General features: G+C 39.5%; 1 protein-coding gene across 1 annotated transcript in view; it reads left to right on the top strand.

Annotated features, from left to right (window-relative positions):
* The window catches only part of PTPRJ (protein tyrosine phosphatase receptor type J), a 65,090-nt gene extending 47,680 nt beyond the window's left edge, over positions 1–17,410 (top strand). Inside the window, exons 7-22 of the mRNA XM_042884588.1 lie at positions 335–601; positions 1,549–1,836; positions 3,297–3,431; positions 5,116–5,320; positions 5,434–5,552; positions 6,105–6,192; positions 7,175–7,216; positions 8,019–8,027; positions 8,117–8,204; positions 9,786–9,876; positions 10,613–10,686; positions 10,825–10,959; positions 11,463–11,582; positions 12,141–12,301; positions 13,361–13,496; positions 14,228–17,410. Coding sequence (XP_042740522.1) covers positions 335–601; positions 1,549–1,836; positions 3,297–3,431; positions 5,116–5,320; positions 5,434–5,552; positions 6,105–6,192; positions 7,175–7,216; positions 8,019–8,027; positions 8,117–8,204; positions 9,786–9,876; positions 10,613–10,686; positions 10,825–10,959; positions 11,463–11,582; positions 12,141–12,301; positions 13,361–13,496; positions 14,228–14,386 — 2,117 coding nt within the window. The 3' untranslated portion in view covers positions 14,387–17,410. The remainder of the gene's footprint in view (positions 1–334; positions 602–1,548; positions 1,837–3,296; positions 3,432–5,115; positions 5,321–5,433; positions 5,553–6,104; positions 6,193–7,174; positions 7,217–8,018; positions 8,028–8,116; positions 8,205–9,785; positions 9,877–10,612; positions 10,687–10,824; positions 10,960–11,462; positions 11,583–12,140; positions 12,302–13,360; positions 13,497–14,227) is intronic.
* Positions 17,411–19,573: the final 2,163 nt, after the last annotated feature.

The following is a 19,573-nucleotide window of genomic DNA, read 5'->3' as shown; positions in this document are numbered from 1 at the left end:
ATGCACTATTTTTGCCCCATTCCCCTACACCATTGTCCTTCCTGCCCACCTCTCCACATTCCCAAGGGAAACTGTGGGAGTACTGGCACAATAGTCACGGCTGCTCTTGCTTCTGAATGCAGGAAGGAGATGAATCCCACTCAAGATGACTCTTCCATCTTTTTCCTCTTACAAGCCCATTGATGGCAAAGCCTCCATGAACCTCTGGTGCTCCAGCACTCTGATTGATGAGTGATGTGAAGAAAGTGATGTAGCTGCGTGTTTGTGTTTCTCCTCTTTTATTTGTGAGGAGATATTGTTGCAGGTTGATGGATTGTTGTCTTGCCTTTCTCAGAGCCCAGCAAAGTGTTTGGTCTCAAGGCGGAATATGTTGCTATGACTTCTGTCAACTTAACCTGGACAGTGAATGACACAGCTTCGGACACCTACACGTACAGGATAGAGGTTGCGCATGAAAGTCTAATTAACGAGACCACGTCATTAGTCACTGAAAGTATTGTAACCAGTTTAATCCCTGGGACCTCTTACAATTTCACGGTCTTTGCAATAGCAGCTGATGGTCAGACGGAAGGAGAAGGAGCATCTATAAGCCAAAATACAAGTAAGTGGCTGTTTCTTGCAGTTGTGTTGCTGATGGGTTGTGTTTAGTTGTGCAGCAGCTCTGCCTGTATTCTGCCTACCTGCATGAGCTCGGAGTTATTGTTACAGGCAGAGGTGCTGCATGTTGCCTGCCTGCTGTCAGTGTGGGTATGAGTTTCATGGGATGTGTTTGCACAGAGTGTATTGTTTGGAAAGTGACTAAAGTGCTGCTGCTCCTGCTGTAACTCTCTTCTTGGTCTCCCTCTTCCTTTGTTCTGGAGCTGTTTTGAGGGGTCAATTGTGGTTCTTTTTAGTCTCTTAAGCATGTTCTTTGGATTCACTGTTATTTCCTCTTTCATTATTTATCTGCTCTACAGTCACTTTCCACATGTACAGTGTTCGTAGCACTCTAACGTGCCTATCCAGTAAGGCCATGTGTAGCATTATATGGTAGCACATCTGCATCCTTTGACCACATGTTCTTTTGTTTGTATGCACATTTGTCCGTTTCTGGAGCTGCAAGTGGTAGATGACCAGCTGAAGTTTTTGTAAGAGCTATCTGTAAATCTCAGAGGGTGCTATGAATAACAAAGACAATTTTTTTTATTTTGTTGGCCACTAACCATTCTATGTAATTACACAGAGAGTTAGCATTTGTTTACAAGTCTAAGAATATTCTTGTTCAGTCGTTGAACAGTATTTGAAAGCTTTGCTGACTTTGATGAACAGCTATTCAACTTCATTTTTCTCAGTAAATTAATCTGCAGGGAGTTAATGCAGAAGGGGTCTGTGTATTTACAGTGTGCTAAACACACCTTATCCACACTGTTTTTCTGTAGGCAATAGCTTCCTCTGTTTAGAACTAGAAAGGAATACCAACGTTTTACAAATTCTTATACACAGAAGAGCTTATAAACAGTCTACTTTTTCTTTACTACTATACTTGATTTCTTCTTTTTTTTTTCCCAGTTCCTTCCTCAGTGAGTTCATTTCAGTGTGAAGCAGTGGCTAATACATCTTACCTAATGCTGAAGTGGGACTGTCCTTATGGCGACTACTCTGGCTTTGATATTGAAATATTTAATGATACTTGGACAAAAAATGAACACTGTCAATTCTGTGGGAGAGAAGGCTCAGAAGAAAGCTTCATAACAGAACCTTTAGATTATTACAAAACCTATACTGTTAATATTACAACTGTTTCAGAAGGTTTAACAAGTCTTCCAGTGCAGATAATATGTAATACAAGCATTACAGGTAAGCATTAGGATCAGATAACAGAAGATATTTTGAGGACAAAAATATTAACTTTGCTATTTCAGAAGAAGAAACTTTATATATCAGCATATACATTTATTGATAAAGTATTACATTAATGCCAAGTCTATCTCATGCACCATAAGGGGTGATGACCAGGGAAATTCATGAATCAGATCATCTCAATTACCATCACACGGCATGTATAGGATAACAAGGTTATCATAACCCAGTCAGTATGAGTTTATGAAAGACAGGTCCTGCTTGTCTAGCCTGATTACCTTCTGTGATAAGATGACCTGCATAGTAGACAAGGGAAAGGATGTGGATGTTGTTTACTTGGACTTTTCCAAAGCATCTGATACCATTTCTCACAGTGTTCTCCTGGAAAATCTGTCTGCGCATGGCTTGAATGGATGCACTGTCTGCTGGGTAAAAAGTAGGCTGGATGGCCAGTCCTGGGAGGTCATTGTGAATGTGAATCCTGTTAGTGACAAGTTGGATTCCCTAGGTCACAGTATTAAGGGTAGTTTTTTGTAATTTTTATGTAGATGATCTTGATGAGATCGAGTGCACCTGTGGTAAGTTGTCAGTTGGGCAGGTAGAAAGGCTTTGCAGATGGATCTGGGTAGATTAAATTGAGGGACCACATCCAGTTACATGGCCTTCAATAAGGCTAAGTTCTGGGTGCTGCAGTTTCATCACGACAACCCTGTGCAGCAGTACAGACTTGCAGAAGAGTGGCTGGAAGGCAGACTAGCAGAAAAGACCTGGAAGAGCTGGGCAATACATAGCATGGGAGTAGTAGTATGCCCAGGTGGCTCAGAAGACTGATGGCATACATGCCTGTGTCAAAAACAGCATGGTCAGCAGGAGTGCTGAGTACAGAGAGACTGGTGAGTTTGCATCTTGAATACTGTGTTTGGCTTTGGAGCCCCTCAGTACAAGAGTTGCCAGAATACATTCAGAAAAGAACAACAGATCTGGAGAATGGCCTAATTTGAAAACAAGACATTTGGAGGAAATGGTGCAGTTTAGTCTGGAGGAGAAAGAGGGCTGCAGTGAGGAAGATGTCGGTCTCTTTTCTTAGGTGACAGGTAATAGGATTCATGGAAACAGCCTCAAGATGTGCCAGGGGAGGTTTAGGTTTGGTATCAGGGAGAATTTCTCAATGGAAAGGGTGATTAGGCTTTGGAACAGCCTTCCAAGGGAAGCGAGGAGTTTCTGTCCTTAGAGGTGTTTAAGAAATGTGTGAACATTGCAATGAGGGCCTTGGTTTGGTGATGGATTTGATAGTTACATGAATGGTTAGGGCTGATGATCTTAGCAGTCTTTTCCAACCTAAATGATTCTATATGCATGCTATGAACAATGTCATTAAAAGAACATTTTCTTGTTTGAAAAACTTATCTTTGTCTGTCATTGAAGTACTAAGAATATGCATATTTGTCTGTTTATAGATCCACCTGTTCCAAACGAAGCTCCTGTAGTCAAGGCAGTCAGTCACAACTCACTGACTGTTGAGTTTCCTGACTTTGAGTCAGTGAATGGACCATTAAAAGCTTATGCAGTAATGATCATAAGTGAAGCAGAAGGTAAGTTGTTATAATATTGTCTCCCAGCTGTGTGAAATAACTTCATCAGACAGCACTTTATTAGGACAAAAAATTTACTATAGTGAATATCCTATGTTTTAGACTTTAAAGTAGAAGTAAGTGAAATTTGAAGATTTGTTTGAGAGAATTAGGGAAGAAGGATTCTGCATGTTTATGGAATCCAATCAGTGCTTTGGTAGGAGAAGAAAATATCCTTAAGTTCAAACGTAACTTCATTTTTTGGTGTTTGGATAGTATTAATGCATTTGAATTGTGTTTCTCTGTCTCAAAGCAGACATTGTTACTTTTAGGATAAATAGAGGGGACTGTTCATTCTTTTGTATAAGCATAAGATGGATAAGATACCCTAGAGTGATAACCAAGACATTCACAGAGAAGTGCAGATATAATTTGGGCTGTATGTCCTTTTGGAAAGAAGCTAGGAACCATGTACATCCTTTAGGAATGGAACTAGGAACCAGACAGGACATCAAAAGTATTTACAGTGTTACTGAATATTCATTTCTAGGTGACTAAGTTAATTCCAATCTCAGTTGTTTTTACTGTGAAAAAATTAGTGCTTTCAGAGAGCTATGTTGTGCGTTGTTCTTACACAGCAACAATTACTAGGAGCTTTGCTATTGCTTGCCGTGCATGTCAGATCAAATTTTATCTATGCAGTGGTAGAAAACTTGCTTCTTCACTTTGTAATCTTTCAGAACCCCTTTACAACTTCTCCTTTTTAAGGATGAATTCAGTGCTGTATCTGCTTCTAAAGGAGCTTTAGCTTTGTAAAGGCAATCAACAGAAAGCAATGTAAGCGAACTTCAATTATGTGGGGAAGATGTTTTTTCATAGCACTTGGAATATTTTTAGTCATTTTGTTTACTCTTGAGTTGTCAGACAACTGGTAGTTTGAGCTGTGCTGTCATCACTTACATCACACATCCCAGCTATAGAATCTGCCTCAAATTTCTGGGGTTCATCTTTTAACAGCAGGCACTGCACAAAGTGATGCTGTTCTGCAACTGGTATCCTGTTGATCACTGTTTGATTACATTATCCTGTTTTTCTGAGTCTTTTTGAAGAGAAACTGTTTTGCTCACTGATTGTTTTATCTGATCTGTCTCTATGGTAAGAGAAAACATAAAACTCCTTCATTTCTCAGGGTTTAGATGAAAAGACTATGTCAGACACAGCAAGACAGTAGAGGCCAGGATGAGTTTATCATCACCCTGAATTAAACTTGGTGCTGTTTGAATAGCATGATGTTATCAAGCTCAAATTGCTTTTTCTGTCCTTTTACTTATTTGTGGAGTATTCTCAACATTTGATATTTATTTGATAGAGTATGGACATAACTGACGTGCGTAGCAGAAGTTGTCCACAAATACACAGAATCCATCACTAACATGCCTTCACAGAGAAGCTTTACTGTGCATGGGAGGAGTAAAACCAAAAGGGGATTAAATGAATGACACCAGAAAGTAGGGAAAGGCAGCCAAGTAAATTGCATTGCAGCAGAAGGAATTTCTGAGGCTGTGTGTTGCCCTCAGTTTTTTGTTTCAGGCAGTGCTTGTGAAGCAATCAAAATTGTGGTTAATGTGACATGTTCTCCAACTGTGCTGGTGATCACAAAAATAGTGGGTTATGTGTACCACTTATATCCTTGTTTTTCCTGAAGGTTGTTTGCCTTCAAAGTCTGATTTGAGCTACACATACAGCGATTTCAAGCAGAAGATGACAGCTACCTATGTGACATATGTCATAGACGTAGAGGAGATGACATCTTTCAATTCTCAGAATGGGCACAACATTGTCGACGTAGGCAAGGGAAACACCATGTATGGCTATGAAAATGGACCGTTGATTCCTCTTCATTCGTACAGGTATTTATCTTGCTGCTGTTGAAAGAAAGAAGATAGTGAAGAAATCATAGATCTTGCCTATGGCTATTAAAACCATGTCATGTATGTGTTATTTTTTTCTCCCTTATTAACAGGGCAAGTGTTGCAGGTTTCACTAACATAACCTTTACTGTGGCCAACAAAATTATGGGTGAACAAAGTTATGTGTCGTTTTCACCGTGTTCCAACATGGTTTCATTACCCCAGGATCCAGGTATAGTTAATGTAGGATTGGCAGTTTTACATGTGCACAGTGTTTGGAGATTGCTTAATTACAATAGGTTTTGTGATAGCGAAACACTAATTGATCTGCCTGTGTTGGGCTGTTCCTTTCTAGTTTTGAAGTGTCACTGCTCAGTAAAATCATATCTAACTAGTCTACAGGTGGCTTCTTTTTTTATCCAAGTATGACTTTCAATATGGCAGTAACAAAAACCTGTGCTACTTATGGCATGCAAAACACACACAGTGATGACACTGTGTGACTTAGACTATTTTTCTAACAATTCTGTTAAATTACAAGTGGGTGTATCAGAACACAAATACTGATCCCTTGACTTATTTTTTTAATTAATTTATCAATTTTCTCTTAGTATTTCTTAATGAGCTTTCAATACTGGTACTGCCAAAGGACACAGTGAAGAAGTTCCTTGTAGAGCAGAGTGTTTTTTGTCACTTGCTAGGTTCTCTCATAGTGTGTTGATTGATTTAGAGCACCGTCAAAGAGGTAAATAAGTGATGAGTAATACTTGTTCTCTTTTACAAGGTGTTATTGCTGGAGCCGTTATTGGATGCCTTTTAGCTGTATTGGCTGTAGTAGCTATAGGGGGTTACATATTCTGGAGGAGGAGAAGGTAAAGTGTTCATTATTTTGTTTGCTGTGTTGAGGAATATCAATATGTCATTTCTGTATCTTAAAAAAAAAAAAAAAGGCCTCTCTTCCTCTGTTCCTGTTTTATCTGCTTTCACCATTTAAAGTACATTCTATTTAAAATCTTTTTTTGTTACAGATCAGAGTTTTTGCATCAAATTAGATCAGTTACTTTGTTCAGTCTATAGCTATGTCCAATGAGTTGAGAGCAGATTTGTTTAGCTCTTGGGAACTTGTGCATGCTTCTGAAGTTAGAAGTGAGCAAACATCAGATTGTTGTGCTAACAGACATTATATAATTGTATCATAGGTGGTTTTATTAGAAAATATTCAGTAACAAACCTTGTTTGTTTGTTGCTTGAACTTCTAATTCTGGAGTTTCCAAAAGCTGATTATTTGTCTTAAGGTTTGAACTGGTCTCCCAGATTCTACAGAGGCTTTTTCCTGCTGCTGTCTGTGTGATGCATCCCTTCTAAAGAGTTACCTGTAGGGTCTTTAGGCCATTTTTTCTTAGTTTCTGCACATAGTTGTTGTTAGGACAGGTTTCCCTGTGTCCAGTAGCTATGGCACATGTATTTTTTTTCCAACTTCCACCTTCAGTACAACTGATACATCACTATTGAACATTAATGTTAGGGGTTCTGGGAGGAGTAGGGATTCAAGAGAGATGGTGATGATGCAAATCCCTTGGATGCACTTTTTTCAGCAAACCTGTGCTTTGTGTTCAGGTATTTTGCTCTGGTTCCAGCAAAAAGATACAGTTCCATTGTAAAACATTGGTGAAAGAATTACAAGGTATTTTAATTTCACAGCAGGTGTAAGGTTTGCCTCAGGAGTATTTTGTGCAGAGTGAGATGCCTTACAAGACACAGTTCTGAGCAGACACATGAAATATATCACCAGAAATCTCATATGCTTTCCTTTAAATTCTCCTATGAGCATGTTGTGTTTTTCTCTTCTCATAGGAAAGATAAAAGAAATACTGAAGTGTCTTTTTCTCCAATTAAGTAAGTCTTTTTAAATGTTTTTTGAGCTCAAGTAATACATGCAAAACTTCCTGTGTACCCTAATGCTTGTTTTCTGTGCAGTTTCATGTGTGATTTTGCATGAAACCTGACTCAAGCCTGCAGACTGAAAATAATGAAATTGATAAAACTTAATGCTTGCTTCATGAATCAGCATTAGTTACACAAATACCCCATGTAGTTTTGAAAAGTAGAATGTTTTCATGAAACACAAACCTCTGAACACACTGGGAAAACAAAACAGTCCAAGCTGTTGATAAAGGGCTTATAAGCAAAAATTTGCACTGTGTCCCATACTTTCCTTTAGTTTATGGCTACTTTGAGCTGAGCTGATTCAGATGATGTGTAATGGTAGTAGCTGGCCATGGGAGGGTAACCACAACATATTGCAAATCAGGGCAGTGCAATTGAACCAGGTTGTTGGTTCATGCATCTGTTTATTTTATGAAAAGACCTACCCTGAGCATCCCAGTAAGTTTCACCAGTGTAACTTTGATAGTTAGAATAAAATACACCAGGGAATGAGGCCAATCTGATGGAAGGGGAATACACACATAGCTGACCGACACCTTCTATCAGATCCTTTTCCTGAAGGATGCACCATTTTCTCCTCGGCCAGAACTGATCATTTAAATGCTCTGCCTTTATATCCTGTCTCCTGTAAATGCAGTTTGGTGGGTGCTACTAACAGTCATGCCTTTGTTCTTAGAATCACATAGTGAAATATACAACTGCATGTGTCTAATCAACCTTTTTTCTTTCCCTGCCTCGCTCTCCCCTGAAGAATAAAGAAGTAAGTAAACCATTTTTGTAATACATTCACTGGATTCATGACTTATTTACTTAGTATCAGTCACCAATACAAGACTTTTCTCATTTCAGATCAAAAATGATTAAAGTAGAGAACTTTGAGTCCTACTTTAAGAAGCAGCAAGCAGACTCCAACTGTGGTTTTGCTGAAGAGTATGAGGTGTGTGTCCTCACTGGGGAGAGCTTCTTGGCTAATATTTTTGGGAAGCAAATTATCTTCCCTTTGTAGTGTGTGATGTTTACTGAAGGGGAAGAGAAGAAGGGACCCTTGTTATAGACATCATTCAGCTGCATGCATAGCATTCCCTTACTTGATTCAGCTCTTAAGTTTAGTTGAAGTGCATGATAAATACTTCACATCCTGAACCATTAAATCTGCCTCTGAGTTGTAGCATGGCCTGTTGCTCAAAACTCTTGGCAAGAGCTCCAAAGCCCTTGCCCTAGTCGCATTACTGATGTTTGCACTGTGGGAATGTCATTTCACTTCTCTCCACTTTATTTCATCGTTTTTTTTTCTATACAACAAGACCCATCTTTTACTAATAACAAGCTTCTTTAATGGATTATGTGTGACAGACCACACATAATATGTTGAAGTAGATAATAATCATCAAAATATGCACAATCTTTATCGGTAACATAGATGATATAGTGCACCCTCAGCAAGTTTGCTGGCAACACCAAGCTGAGCAGTGTGGTTGATACAGCAGAAGGAGGGGATGCCATCCAGAAGGGCCCTGATGAACTCGAAAGGTGGGCCCTTGTGAACCTAGTGAGGTTCAGCAAAGCTAAGTGCAAGGTTTTGCACTTGAGTTGAGGTAATCCCAGATATGTATACAAACTGGGAGAAGAACTCCTTGAGAGCAGCCCTGACAAGGACTTAGGGGTCTTGGTTGTTGACAGACTTGACATGAACCAGCAGCATGCACTTGCAGCCTGGAAGGCCAATGGTACCGTGGGTCCCATCAGGAGAGGGATGGCCAGCAAGGTGAGGGAGGTGATTGTCTCCCTCTCTTCTGTCCTCGTGAGGCTGCAGATGGAGTACTGCGTCCAAGTCACACAGAAAGGGTGTGGAGCTTTTGAAGAGGGTTCAGAGGAGGGCCACAAAGATGGTCCAAGGGCTGGAGCACCTTTTCTATGAAGATAGCTCAATTGCTATGAAATGCAAAAGGCAGTAACCAACTGTTTGTGTTGTCATTGAAGGATTTTGTGTTGTCAGGACTTCTCTTACGTAATTTTGTCTTTTCTCCTCCCTTGAAACTACCATTCTCCCTCTTTTCAGATGAAATTCTGTCCCTTTCATTGTATCTTGTAGGCTGGTGCTCCACCCTGCTCTCCTCCCAGATTTTGCTTTCTTCTTCGGTCCTTTCATAATGTAACTTGCTCCCTTTCTCCCTGTAATGCTTTCATACCTCATGCTAAATGAGGTCTTTGCCTTGGGCTTAGAATCAGTTAATGCTGGTGTTGTGTATTTTTCCAAATTATTACTGGGTTCTTAAAGTCCACTTTTGGGTTTTAAACATGCTATTACTCCTCCATTCTGTATTAATCTCTTATCTGTGAACTTTGCTGCTGCCACCCTCCTGCTCTGTTTGTAAAAAGCTGATTTTTGTCATCATTTAGTCCAGTTTAACATGGCCGCTTTTACAACAAAGAGTGTTTGAAGTATTTGTCTGTTTCAGTTGTGTTTTATGTTTCCTAAACCAGAACTGGGTGCTCATGAATTTTTCTTTCCCTATAGGAACTCAAATCTGCTGGTGTTCATCAGCCCAAATTTGCTGCTGAAATTCCTGAGAACAGAGGGAAAAATAGATACAACAATGTCTTACCATGTGAGCTACTCTCTTGGGTTTTATGTCTTCTACTAGTTGAGATTTTAGTTGAAAACCCTTGGGTTTGGCTAATTTTGGTTTTAATCCCAGAGGTTTTGAAGAGGAATTAGTTTTGCCAGTGTCTAAATAAATGAATTCAGGCTATTCTTTTCCTTGTATGATCATCCTGTATGAAGTCACTGGACGAGGACAGCTGAAGAGCTTTCCCTCAAAAATGTTCTTTAAAAGAACTTGCTCTTCTAATCATCTCATTTTCATATTTCATTTATGAGAAGCTTGCACTCCAGATCTATTGGAGTTATAAGAAATATTAAGATACTGCTGGACAGCTTTGAAAACTAATAACCTAAGCCCTGCCAAGCTGCAGGCATCCGAGCAAAGGAAAGTGTTGAGGAAAAGCTGCAAGGGTAACAGTGAGTGCACTTAGCAGTGCTTCTAAGGAAAAACCTTGACTGCAGTGGCATGGGAGAGGAATTACCTGTTTTTCTGTAGTGACTCAAACTGTAGTGAATCTGTTTAATATTCTGAATTTTTTAATTGTCCAGACATATTTTTTTCTGAAGACATTCATTATAACCTCTCAGTTATCACTACTTTAGATTCCTAAAGTAACGTTCTCGTTGTTAGAATGCACGTTGTTCCAGAGCACCTTCTATATAGAAACCATGTTAGAACTGAAATATTTTGCTGAAAAGTTTCCAGTGTTTATAATCTTATTTTCCTTTTCTCTCTGCAGATGATATTTCTCGTGTTAAACTTTCAAATCCAAGCTGTGCAACTGATGATTATATTAATGCAAACTATATGCCTGTAAGTTGCTTCATTGATTGAAGTTAAAAATGCACGTTATTTTTGTGACGAGGGCTGAATAGATCATATGATGTATAACATCAGCTTTTAATGGCCCATTGGTGAAGGTTTGTGTATGTATACTTTTTTTCTTCCTAGGGATATAGCTCAAAGAAGGCATTTATTGCTGCACAAGGCCCTTTACCCAATACTATAGAAGACTTCTGGCGCATGATTTGGGAAAAGAATATCTACTCTATTGTCATGTTGACAAAATGTGTTGAGCAGGCCCGGGTATGGTATTTCTTCTTTTTTTTTTTTTTTTGGTTGATTGGTTTGGGTTTGTTCTTTTCTTTTTAATATTAAAATGAATAGTTGTATCTCTTCTAATTTAGTTGTTTCCCTAATAAGCTGGGGGGTGGCTACTCTTATAAACAAGCATCCACTTCCTGGAAGCTTGTTTTCTGAATTAAATGAACCCATTTTTTGAAATCTATTTTCCCTTATACCTGCTGATGACCAGAATAGATTGTCTCGGGTAGGTTGTGGGATCTTCATTTTTAAGGGTGGGTTCTTCTCTCTAAAGGATGATTATGGTAGATTTTCCTTCTCCCTTGGGATAGGCCATTAGGAGGGGTGAAGTACCTTCCAGTCCCACTTCAGAGGGGCATGTTATCTAAATCCAATAGTCAAGACCAAGTTGGAGTCTCAGGAAACTATCATGCCATGTCTTGCTGTTTTTTCTCTATGCTTCATTTTTCTGTGCAATGCGTTGAACCTTTAAACTCTCTTCTTAGACAAAATGTGAGCAATATTGGCCAGACAAACAATCTAAGAGTTATGGTGATGTTATTGTGACAATGGTCTCGGAAGTTGTTCTTCCAGAATGGACAATAAGGGACTTCAATGTAGAAAACGTGAGTAGTTTGTCAGTTGTTAGTTGTATACAAGTATCTATAGAAGTGGTTTATTGTATCAAGGGCTTCACGTGCCAAGCAACACTGGAGTGACAGAATATAATAATTTCACAAAAACTTAATCAAAATGGAAGTTATCAGAGAGAAAAGAATAAGAGCAGTTGCAAAATCCAGCCTGCTATTGGTTGTCACCACTTGCCACATCAGTGATCCTGCAGCTCCCTGAGACTTACCCCAAAATGCATGCTTTATGCAGATACCTGAAATATTTCCCAAACAATGTGACCAAACAATTAGCTCTATCAAGACCCATCTCCACCAGCAAATGTAATGCAGAAGAGAAGATCTTGGAGTAAAGGGAACATGAAATTATTGCAAAGTATTCTCTACTAAAATGGAAGGAAGAGAGGAATTGGAATGACGTAGATAAAATTACTGCACAATTTGTAATGGGCAATTTTAATGCAACCAAGTCTTGCATAGTACTTATGACAGGAAGTGTTACTGTTTATCTTTTGAAGCACTTCTGTTTTCCTTTTTTCATTCTTGTTCCTCTAGGCTGACACACTGGAGAGCCACACAGTGCGTCAGTTCCATTTTACATCCTGGCCAGATCATGGAGTGCCAGAGACAACAGACCTGCTAATCAACTTTAGACATCTTGTTCATGAATACAGCAGTCAGAATCCTATTGACTCTCCTATTCTAGTGCACTGCAGGTAGGAAGAACGTATTCATGTTAGACATGCTTTCGTTGTGTGGAGTTTTAAGAACAGTTCTTTTTCAGGGTGATTTGAAATAAATGTGTCAAGTCTCTGCTGTTTAAGGATACTCACCCTGCTGATTTGGAACATTTGTGTCATGCCTCGGAAACATGGCAGCGTTAAGTGTGGTGGCTGCTCTGAAAGTAATGCCTCGTATTTTATGATGTTGGGCCACAGCATCAGAGACAAATGTTGGTGGTATGGCAATAGAGGCTGAACCTTCCCACCTATATTCCATTACATTTTATTGCTGTGTGACAGGTGGCAGTAAAGGGGCAGTCTGACAAAATGGCATCTGACACTGAAGTGCAGTTGAAGCAAAAGTGTGGAATTGAATTCCTCCATGCAGAAAAAATGACACCCACTGAGTTTCACTAAAGCTTACTAAATGCTTATGGAGACCACCCATTGGACATCAGCACAGTGAGGCAACAGATGGTGCATTTCAGCAGTGCTGATGGTGACAGTAGGTCACTTCTTTGCCGGTGCAAATTTTTACAAGTGTGGTGTGGAGGCTCTACTTCATCACTGGTGGAAATGCATAGCTAATAGTGATGGCTGTGTTGAAGAATAGGAGCTGATAATTTGCTCTATCAAATACTGTTATTATGCTCTTTGTATCTGTTGTTGTTGTTTCAATGGAAATAAATAGGAGGCATTACTTTCAGAGTGGCTTATGTAGATAGCAATGACCCAGTGTGAAATTTCATTAGAATGGGCTCTCTTTCCTAGCCTGGGAAATTTAGGTGAAAGAGTTGCCTTTTCAAGTGCTTTTATACGTGATCTTGTGCAAGTTGCCAGCTTGGAAGCCCAGAAGGATGTCCCTCCTCCCCTCTTGGTCATGGTAAAGACCATCTCTCTGGACTGAGCAGTCCACACAGTCCACACAGACTTGGACACTTGTGCCATTGAAATAACAGAGAACATTTTGCTAACTTCATTTGCTTTTCATCAGACCACAGGTGAGCTGGTAGTTGAGAGAAAGCAGTAAATAACTTCTCTGTGTCCTTGCAGTGCTGGTGTGGGGAGGACAGGAACATTTATTGCCATTGACCGCCTGATTCAGCAGATTGAAATGGAGAATACTGTGGATGTGTATGGAGTGGTGTATGATCTTCGAATGCACCGACCTCTAATGGTGCAAACCGAGGTAAGACTACTTTTTATCCAGCATCCTGTTTCTCAAATAGGCACATCTGTCCAGAAAAGGTAGACTCAAGATTGTAGCTCAAAACTACAGGATGATGAGACATTGTGGGGCAATCTGAAATCGCCCTTATTTAAACTTCTCTCCTATCTGCCTCATTTCTTTCTACAAAAGTCCTTGCAGCCAAGAGAGTTGTACTGAAGTTTGTAGATCTAAGCAATCTCATTACAGGGCAGTTTGAAGGATTGGCATTTTTAGATAGAATCATATCTTGAAAAAGATTTTTTCCAGCTTGTTCTGCTTTTTTGAGTTTAATTCTGGCCTGTAGCTATGAGGATAACTTTAAGTCAAGAGGTCTTTGCATGCATCTTTTTTGTTCTTCAGGAACATACGTGTTCCTGTTGGAACTACTGCTTTCATCTGAAAACGTGTGTGGATTAACTCAAGTTGATTTGGAAAAGTCTGTAAAATCTTTGTGAAAATCTTTTAATGAGATGTTAAGAGAGGCAGTGAATACAATCCTAGTGTTTTTTTTACTAGGGGTTGCTTAGATAGTATCATGAGATCCTTTCTAGCTCCATTTCCTGTGTAATATACCTTTCAAAAACAAACTGTGTGATAACCTCCAGTGCAATGCATCCAAAAAGCAAAACTTAGATTCAGCAGCAGGATTACTTTCCAAATCAGTCATTTGCTAGAATTGTATTATTCTCTTTATTACTTTTCTCCCATAGGACCAGTATGTCTTCCTAAACCAGTGCGTCATGGATATTATTAGATCACAGAAAGAGAAGAAAACAGACCTTATTTATCAAAACACAACAGCAATGGCAATCTATGAAAATTTCACACCTGGACCAGCTTTTGGGAAGGCTAATGGCTATCATGCATAACCAGGACACAACGCAGTCTCCAGGAATTGCTGTCTGTGCATGAGAAAGGGAGATGTTCTTACATTTTCCAGGATTGTGTGCAGTGTCTCGTGTCTGGTTTCTCCAGTTCTGTCCTCATATGAAGAAGTGATCTTCTGGAGGAAAAAAAAAGACAATACTGGCAGGAGCCATGGATCGATAAAAAAGAAAAACTATTTAAAGTTAACAGAGGAATTCTGATTTTTTTCTTGGGAATTTAACAGTACTGATAGGTGAAATAGCATTTGCAGTACAAACAAGGAACTAGAATTTAAATATTAAAATAATAACACAAGCTTTTTATTACAATTTTATATGATTTCATTTACAGACAACAGGCTTGTGGGCTGTTTTAATATATTTAATTATAAGTTTTGGGAACATATTTTATCTGCTGTATCTGGTTACCTAGCTAATAGATATGTGCCTCTGTGATTTATTTTTTTTTCTGAATTTTCCTTTTTATTTAAAAAAGGAGTACAAACACCTCCTCCAAATGGACATTTGTACTTGGAAATTGTGCCTTTTCTAGTTGCTACTCTAGAAAAAAAAAAACAAAACAAACAAACAGCAGAGATTCTATTTTTGTACTGAAACTCTTGAAATGAGAACACAGATTTTTAAATAAGGCTTATGTCAAACTTAACTGTAGTTGCACTGTTGGCAGGACTCTCCAGAAGTTTGGAGGTGAGCTTTGTTTTTGCGTTTCACCACAAATATCCCCTGCCTTAATGTTTCGGTGCCTCTGCTAGAGGAAGAGGAGTGTGATGTGTCACTCAGAGCTTTAAGTGTAGTGAAAAACTGAGCAAGTGTGTACATGGATGTGTGTGCAGGGGTGTGTGTGGGTGTGTATGAAGGACAGAATAGCTCCTCCCTGTTCCTGGTTGATATTCCTGTTTTTATACAATGATGATTTATTTAAAGGTGCAATATATGATTTACTGAATAATGATTGCTCTATTCTAATAGAGTTTTACTCAGGTTCGTGTCTTTTTATCATTGTTGTTGTTTTTCCTCAGATGTATAAATCTGTGAAAATGCTGAACTAAGTTTCCAAGTGTCCAAGCGCTCCCAAACAGATTGACTGGCTTTACTGATACTACCAAAATGAATTGCACAAAATTCTGCTGTAAAGACCAATTTCTTGCTTGTTTTAGCCATTCAGAACTGAAGCACATCTTACCCACCTGCATCTCATTAATACAATGTAATTGTTTTATAGTTGTTTGCAATGTACTGCTGCTGTTATTTTAACTGGTCCTTTTAAAAACAGAACAAACGTGCGGAAACCCCAGAGTTGCTGATTTTGCAAGCCAAGGATTTGATGAGATTTATTTTGCTGGTACATGACTGCTAGACTTATGAAGGCATTACCAATGAAGGACTTCTGAAGTACTTTGGAGGGCATGTAGGTTTTTTTTGACCTTTGGATCATTGCACTGTTTGCATCGCAAAGGAATATGAAGTTTTGGAATAGCGCTATAGAAGAGCTATCAAGCGGTGAAAATCTTGTGAAGGGTTTAATAACCAGAGTCCCTGGAATTCTGCTGCTTTTTTTTTGTTTGTTTCTTTCTTTCTTTCTTAGTTTTTGGCAGAGTCGTCAGAAATAGCTCCTATACTTAGAATTCAGGAAAATCTAGGAATTCCTGGTGCAGAGCTGTAATGTTACAGGAAACCAGAGGAGCTCGACAACAGTGTGAAACTGTGGTATGTTGTGCGAGCAAATCTGGAGGACCAACCACAAAGTGCTTCAGCTTTTTTTCTCATAGCAGCTGCTTGTGGATTCTTGAATTTTTTTTTTCTTTCTTTTTTTTCTTTTTTTTTCTTTTTTTAAATCAACACGCACACATAAATACCCACAAAAACAAGCCAGATCCATGAGGTTAGTGATCCTGCCTAACCCCACCCAAAATGGTGTTCCACATAGTGGATCTCATAGAGCTCACATGACAAATAAGCCACTGGGACCAAAAAGAACCATTCCAAAGGAACTGGGAAGGCAGAAAGTCTGCCCCTTGCAGTTACTTTATTTATTTCTGTCTTCTAAATAGTACACATCTGTGCAGAGCACAGAGTCAGTATTCATTATTCCTCATCTCCAGGAGCTTGTCTGCTGCTTCAGAAGACCCCTCTTTTATACAGCGTAGAAGAGGGGGGAGATGAATCCTAGTTTGTATCCTGCCTTTGTATTATGTTGCAGTGGAACCTATGAAAACTAACTAGAATAGGAAGTGTTTCTGCCTAGCCGCCACCCATATAGTCTTGCAGAAAATAGAAGTATCTAACCCATTGTTTTGATGTTGGAAACAGGTGCCAAAATTTCACTTGTCATCATCTAAGGGGTATCCATTTTTAATGCAATGGCATTCACTTCAACAATTCTGTGATTTAATTTATTTTCCTGAAAGAGAATCGTTCTTGCAAGGGACTCAAGTTGAAACTAAACGACCTGCTGATCCCAAATATAAGTGGAAAAAGTTGGTAAGGCTTAAAATGTTTTAAACAGAGTTGGATTTACTGTCAATGTGAGTAAGTTGGAAACACCTCATAGCATATGTCTGTGGGAAGAACAGGATTGCAGGAAATCCTCTATTAGGGATCTCTTGTGGATCCCTGTTGGCCAAGACTTGAATTCCTGCAGATTTTTTTTCACCGCATTCTGAAGTTCTCTGTGTTGCAATTGCTGTGATCTGTCTCTTCACCCAGTGTTTTCTCCTGCTGTTGCTTATCTAAACCTATTCACTTTCCAGGCTCAAAGTTCCACTGCGTGGTAATTGCATCTCCTGCATTTCTTTTTCAGCCTTTTTCCCATTTGGGGCTTGCTTAAGAAGGGAAAAGTTGATGTGTTTCAAATAAGTGACTGTTAGTTAAATATCTTGAAATGATGTACAAATTTTATTGTTTTCATATTTGTTGTACAGGAAATTTCAGCACATGTCTAAAATGTTGGTTTTTTAAAATTTGATTTGTTTTTAAAAATATAAAAGTAACGATTAAAAAGCATCATCTGGAGCACTTTCTGTCATTTTTTCATTTTCTTTTGAAAGAAAACTAGTTTGCCAAGATACCTGTATTGCATTTAGAAAGGCTTTAGAGTTGGTAAAGAAAGTGAGTGAAAAACCTCTGAGGTGGTGTTTGAGTTGTATGTGCATCATTTTCAAAGCCAAACAGCTCCCTAAACAAGTCAACAGGTCACTAAACTCTGTCACTAAGATTTAATTGGCAGGATCAGGACCCTGACCTTTCTCTGAACAAAGAGTTTGGTACCATGTAAAGGAACAAAGCCTTCATCTAAACTCCATCAGAAGTTTTCCATTCATAGAGATGACCTTTGGTGAGAGCCAGTGTTTCTAGCGCTCAGTTACTTCCAGAAAGGCACAGGATTACAAATGACCCAACTGTAGGTGCACACGAAACATCTCAGCTAAGTCCAGTTCTGTTAGAATTCTTAGTCTCCATTCCTGGTTGTCATCTGAATCTCTCCCAAGGAAAATCACATGCCTGAAGGGTGGTGCTGGCACTCAGCATCTTTCCAGTTCATCACAGGGTGCAGACGCTTACTGTAAGATCGTATGACCCTACATGGCAACCGTGCTGCTTTTTCTGAAATGACTGTGGTGAGATGTGAAGAGTGAGATGATTATCCTGTAATCTTCCAGTGGGTGCATGTGCCAGGCACACGATGCTTGTCTGACCACTCTCAGCAAGCCTTGTGGAGGAGAGAAACTGCGTTGATGCATCTTCCATGCGGGACCGGTAGCAGCTGACTTCCATTGCCATGGGCACTGTGCTTCATGGAGACCTAGGGAGCAAAATTCCTCGCTTATTTCCTTGCATCACGTAGGCTTCTTGTTTGCTCTACTGAAGTTCAAATATTTCAAACTGTTCTGGCTGCTCCTGTAGACCATGAGGCACGTGGAAATCTATTCAGTGGTGCATTCTCATAGCTTTGGAAATACCACTGCTACTGTTTCAGCCATGTACAGATTCTAAAAGGTGGTGAATTGCCACAGAAGGTACTGTGACTAACGTGCCCATTTAAAGGTATCCTCAATCTGCTAATTCTTTAACAAACTGTTCACATTTATTCACTTATAACTGAGTGACAGAAATTTCATCTGGCAGAATATGTCTCTTATCCTCACATGCTAAGCCAAGGAAGGACAGCATTAGTGCAGCCTCATTGCACAGTGACTGGTTGGAATAATTCAGCCAATTATGTCTAATATGCAATGTTCTGTGCTACAGTTCTTCCCCATCTTGTGTCTACAATGAAATTCCATGATTTTTCAGCCTGACCTCACAAACGTTTCTTGCAGGTAGATGTTAATTCAGTCTTTCCAGCCGTTAGCAACCGTCACCGTTCAGGTGAGTAGAGTTGAGCTTGTATATTTGGAAATCATGTTTTATACCTGGTCTTGTATAGTGGAAATGTTAAGTCACAGCTTGAAGCAGTGATTGAGAACCTAATTGGAAGGCAGGGCCAATCCAGGGGAACTCAGGTATATGCAACGTACCTGAGTGACCAGAAGGGGGGGGGGCCAGGATCTGCTCCTTTCCAGACCTCATCTAAGGGTTGGCATTGGAGGCAAGGGCATCTTGCTGGAGGTCCCTGTGTACCTGAGGCTTTCTGAAGGCAATCCGCTTCTTTTCTTTCTGTGTGGCTGCTGCTGCATTTGAGCAAGTTCTCACTTGCTGCAGCCTAGGATTTTGCAAATGCTTGTCATTGTTGTGCTTTCTGTCGTGTTACAGTATTGCATCTTGTCATCCGTTTGTTTTTCTTCCTTTGAGACTAAAGAAATGGAGGTCTAGGAGAAGAGCGTAACATTTCTGTCCTGTTCTGTGCTTTAGTCCAGCAGCAGAATGAGAAGAAAATAAAGATTGGTGCTTACCTCACCTTTGAGATAGGTGTGCTGATCTATCTCTCTGCCAGAGAAGTTAGTTTGCTTCTTTTCTTCAGTCTGTGTGGCACTGCTTCAGAGAGTTCCTTTTCAGTTTGTCACACAACAGAGGAAACATCCTATTGAAACTTCTGACTCCAAGTATGTTTCATTTTGGACTAGTAGATGTCGTCCCCAACAGCCAGAAGCAAAGCTAACAGATGAGCTCCCCTCACTGAGGAAAGGCAGACTGGCCGATTTGATAAAAGCAAGTTACTTTAACTCACAT

This window comes from Lagopus leucura, unplaced genomic scaffold, assembly GCF_019238085.1.
Source record: "Lagopus leucura isolate 7727_CA_CO unplaced genomic scaffold, USGS_WTPT01 Super-Scaffold_100044, whole genome shotgun sequence".
Taxonomy (NCBI): Eukaryota; Metazoa; Chordata; class Aves; order Galliformes; family Phasianidae; genus Lagopus; species Lagopus leucura.
Note: the sequence above shows the minus strand (reverse complement) of the source record. Positions and strands in the feature narration are given on the sequence as shown.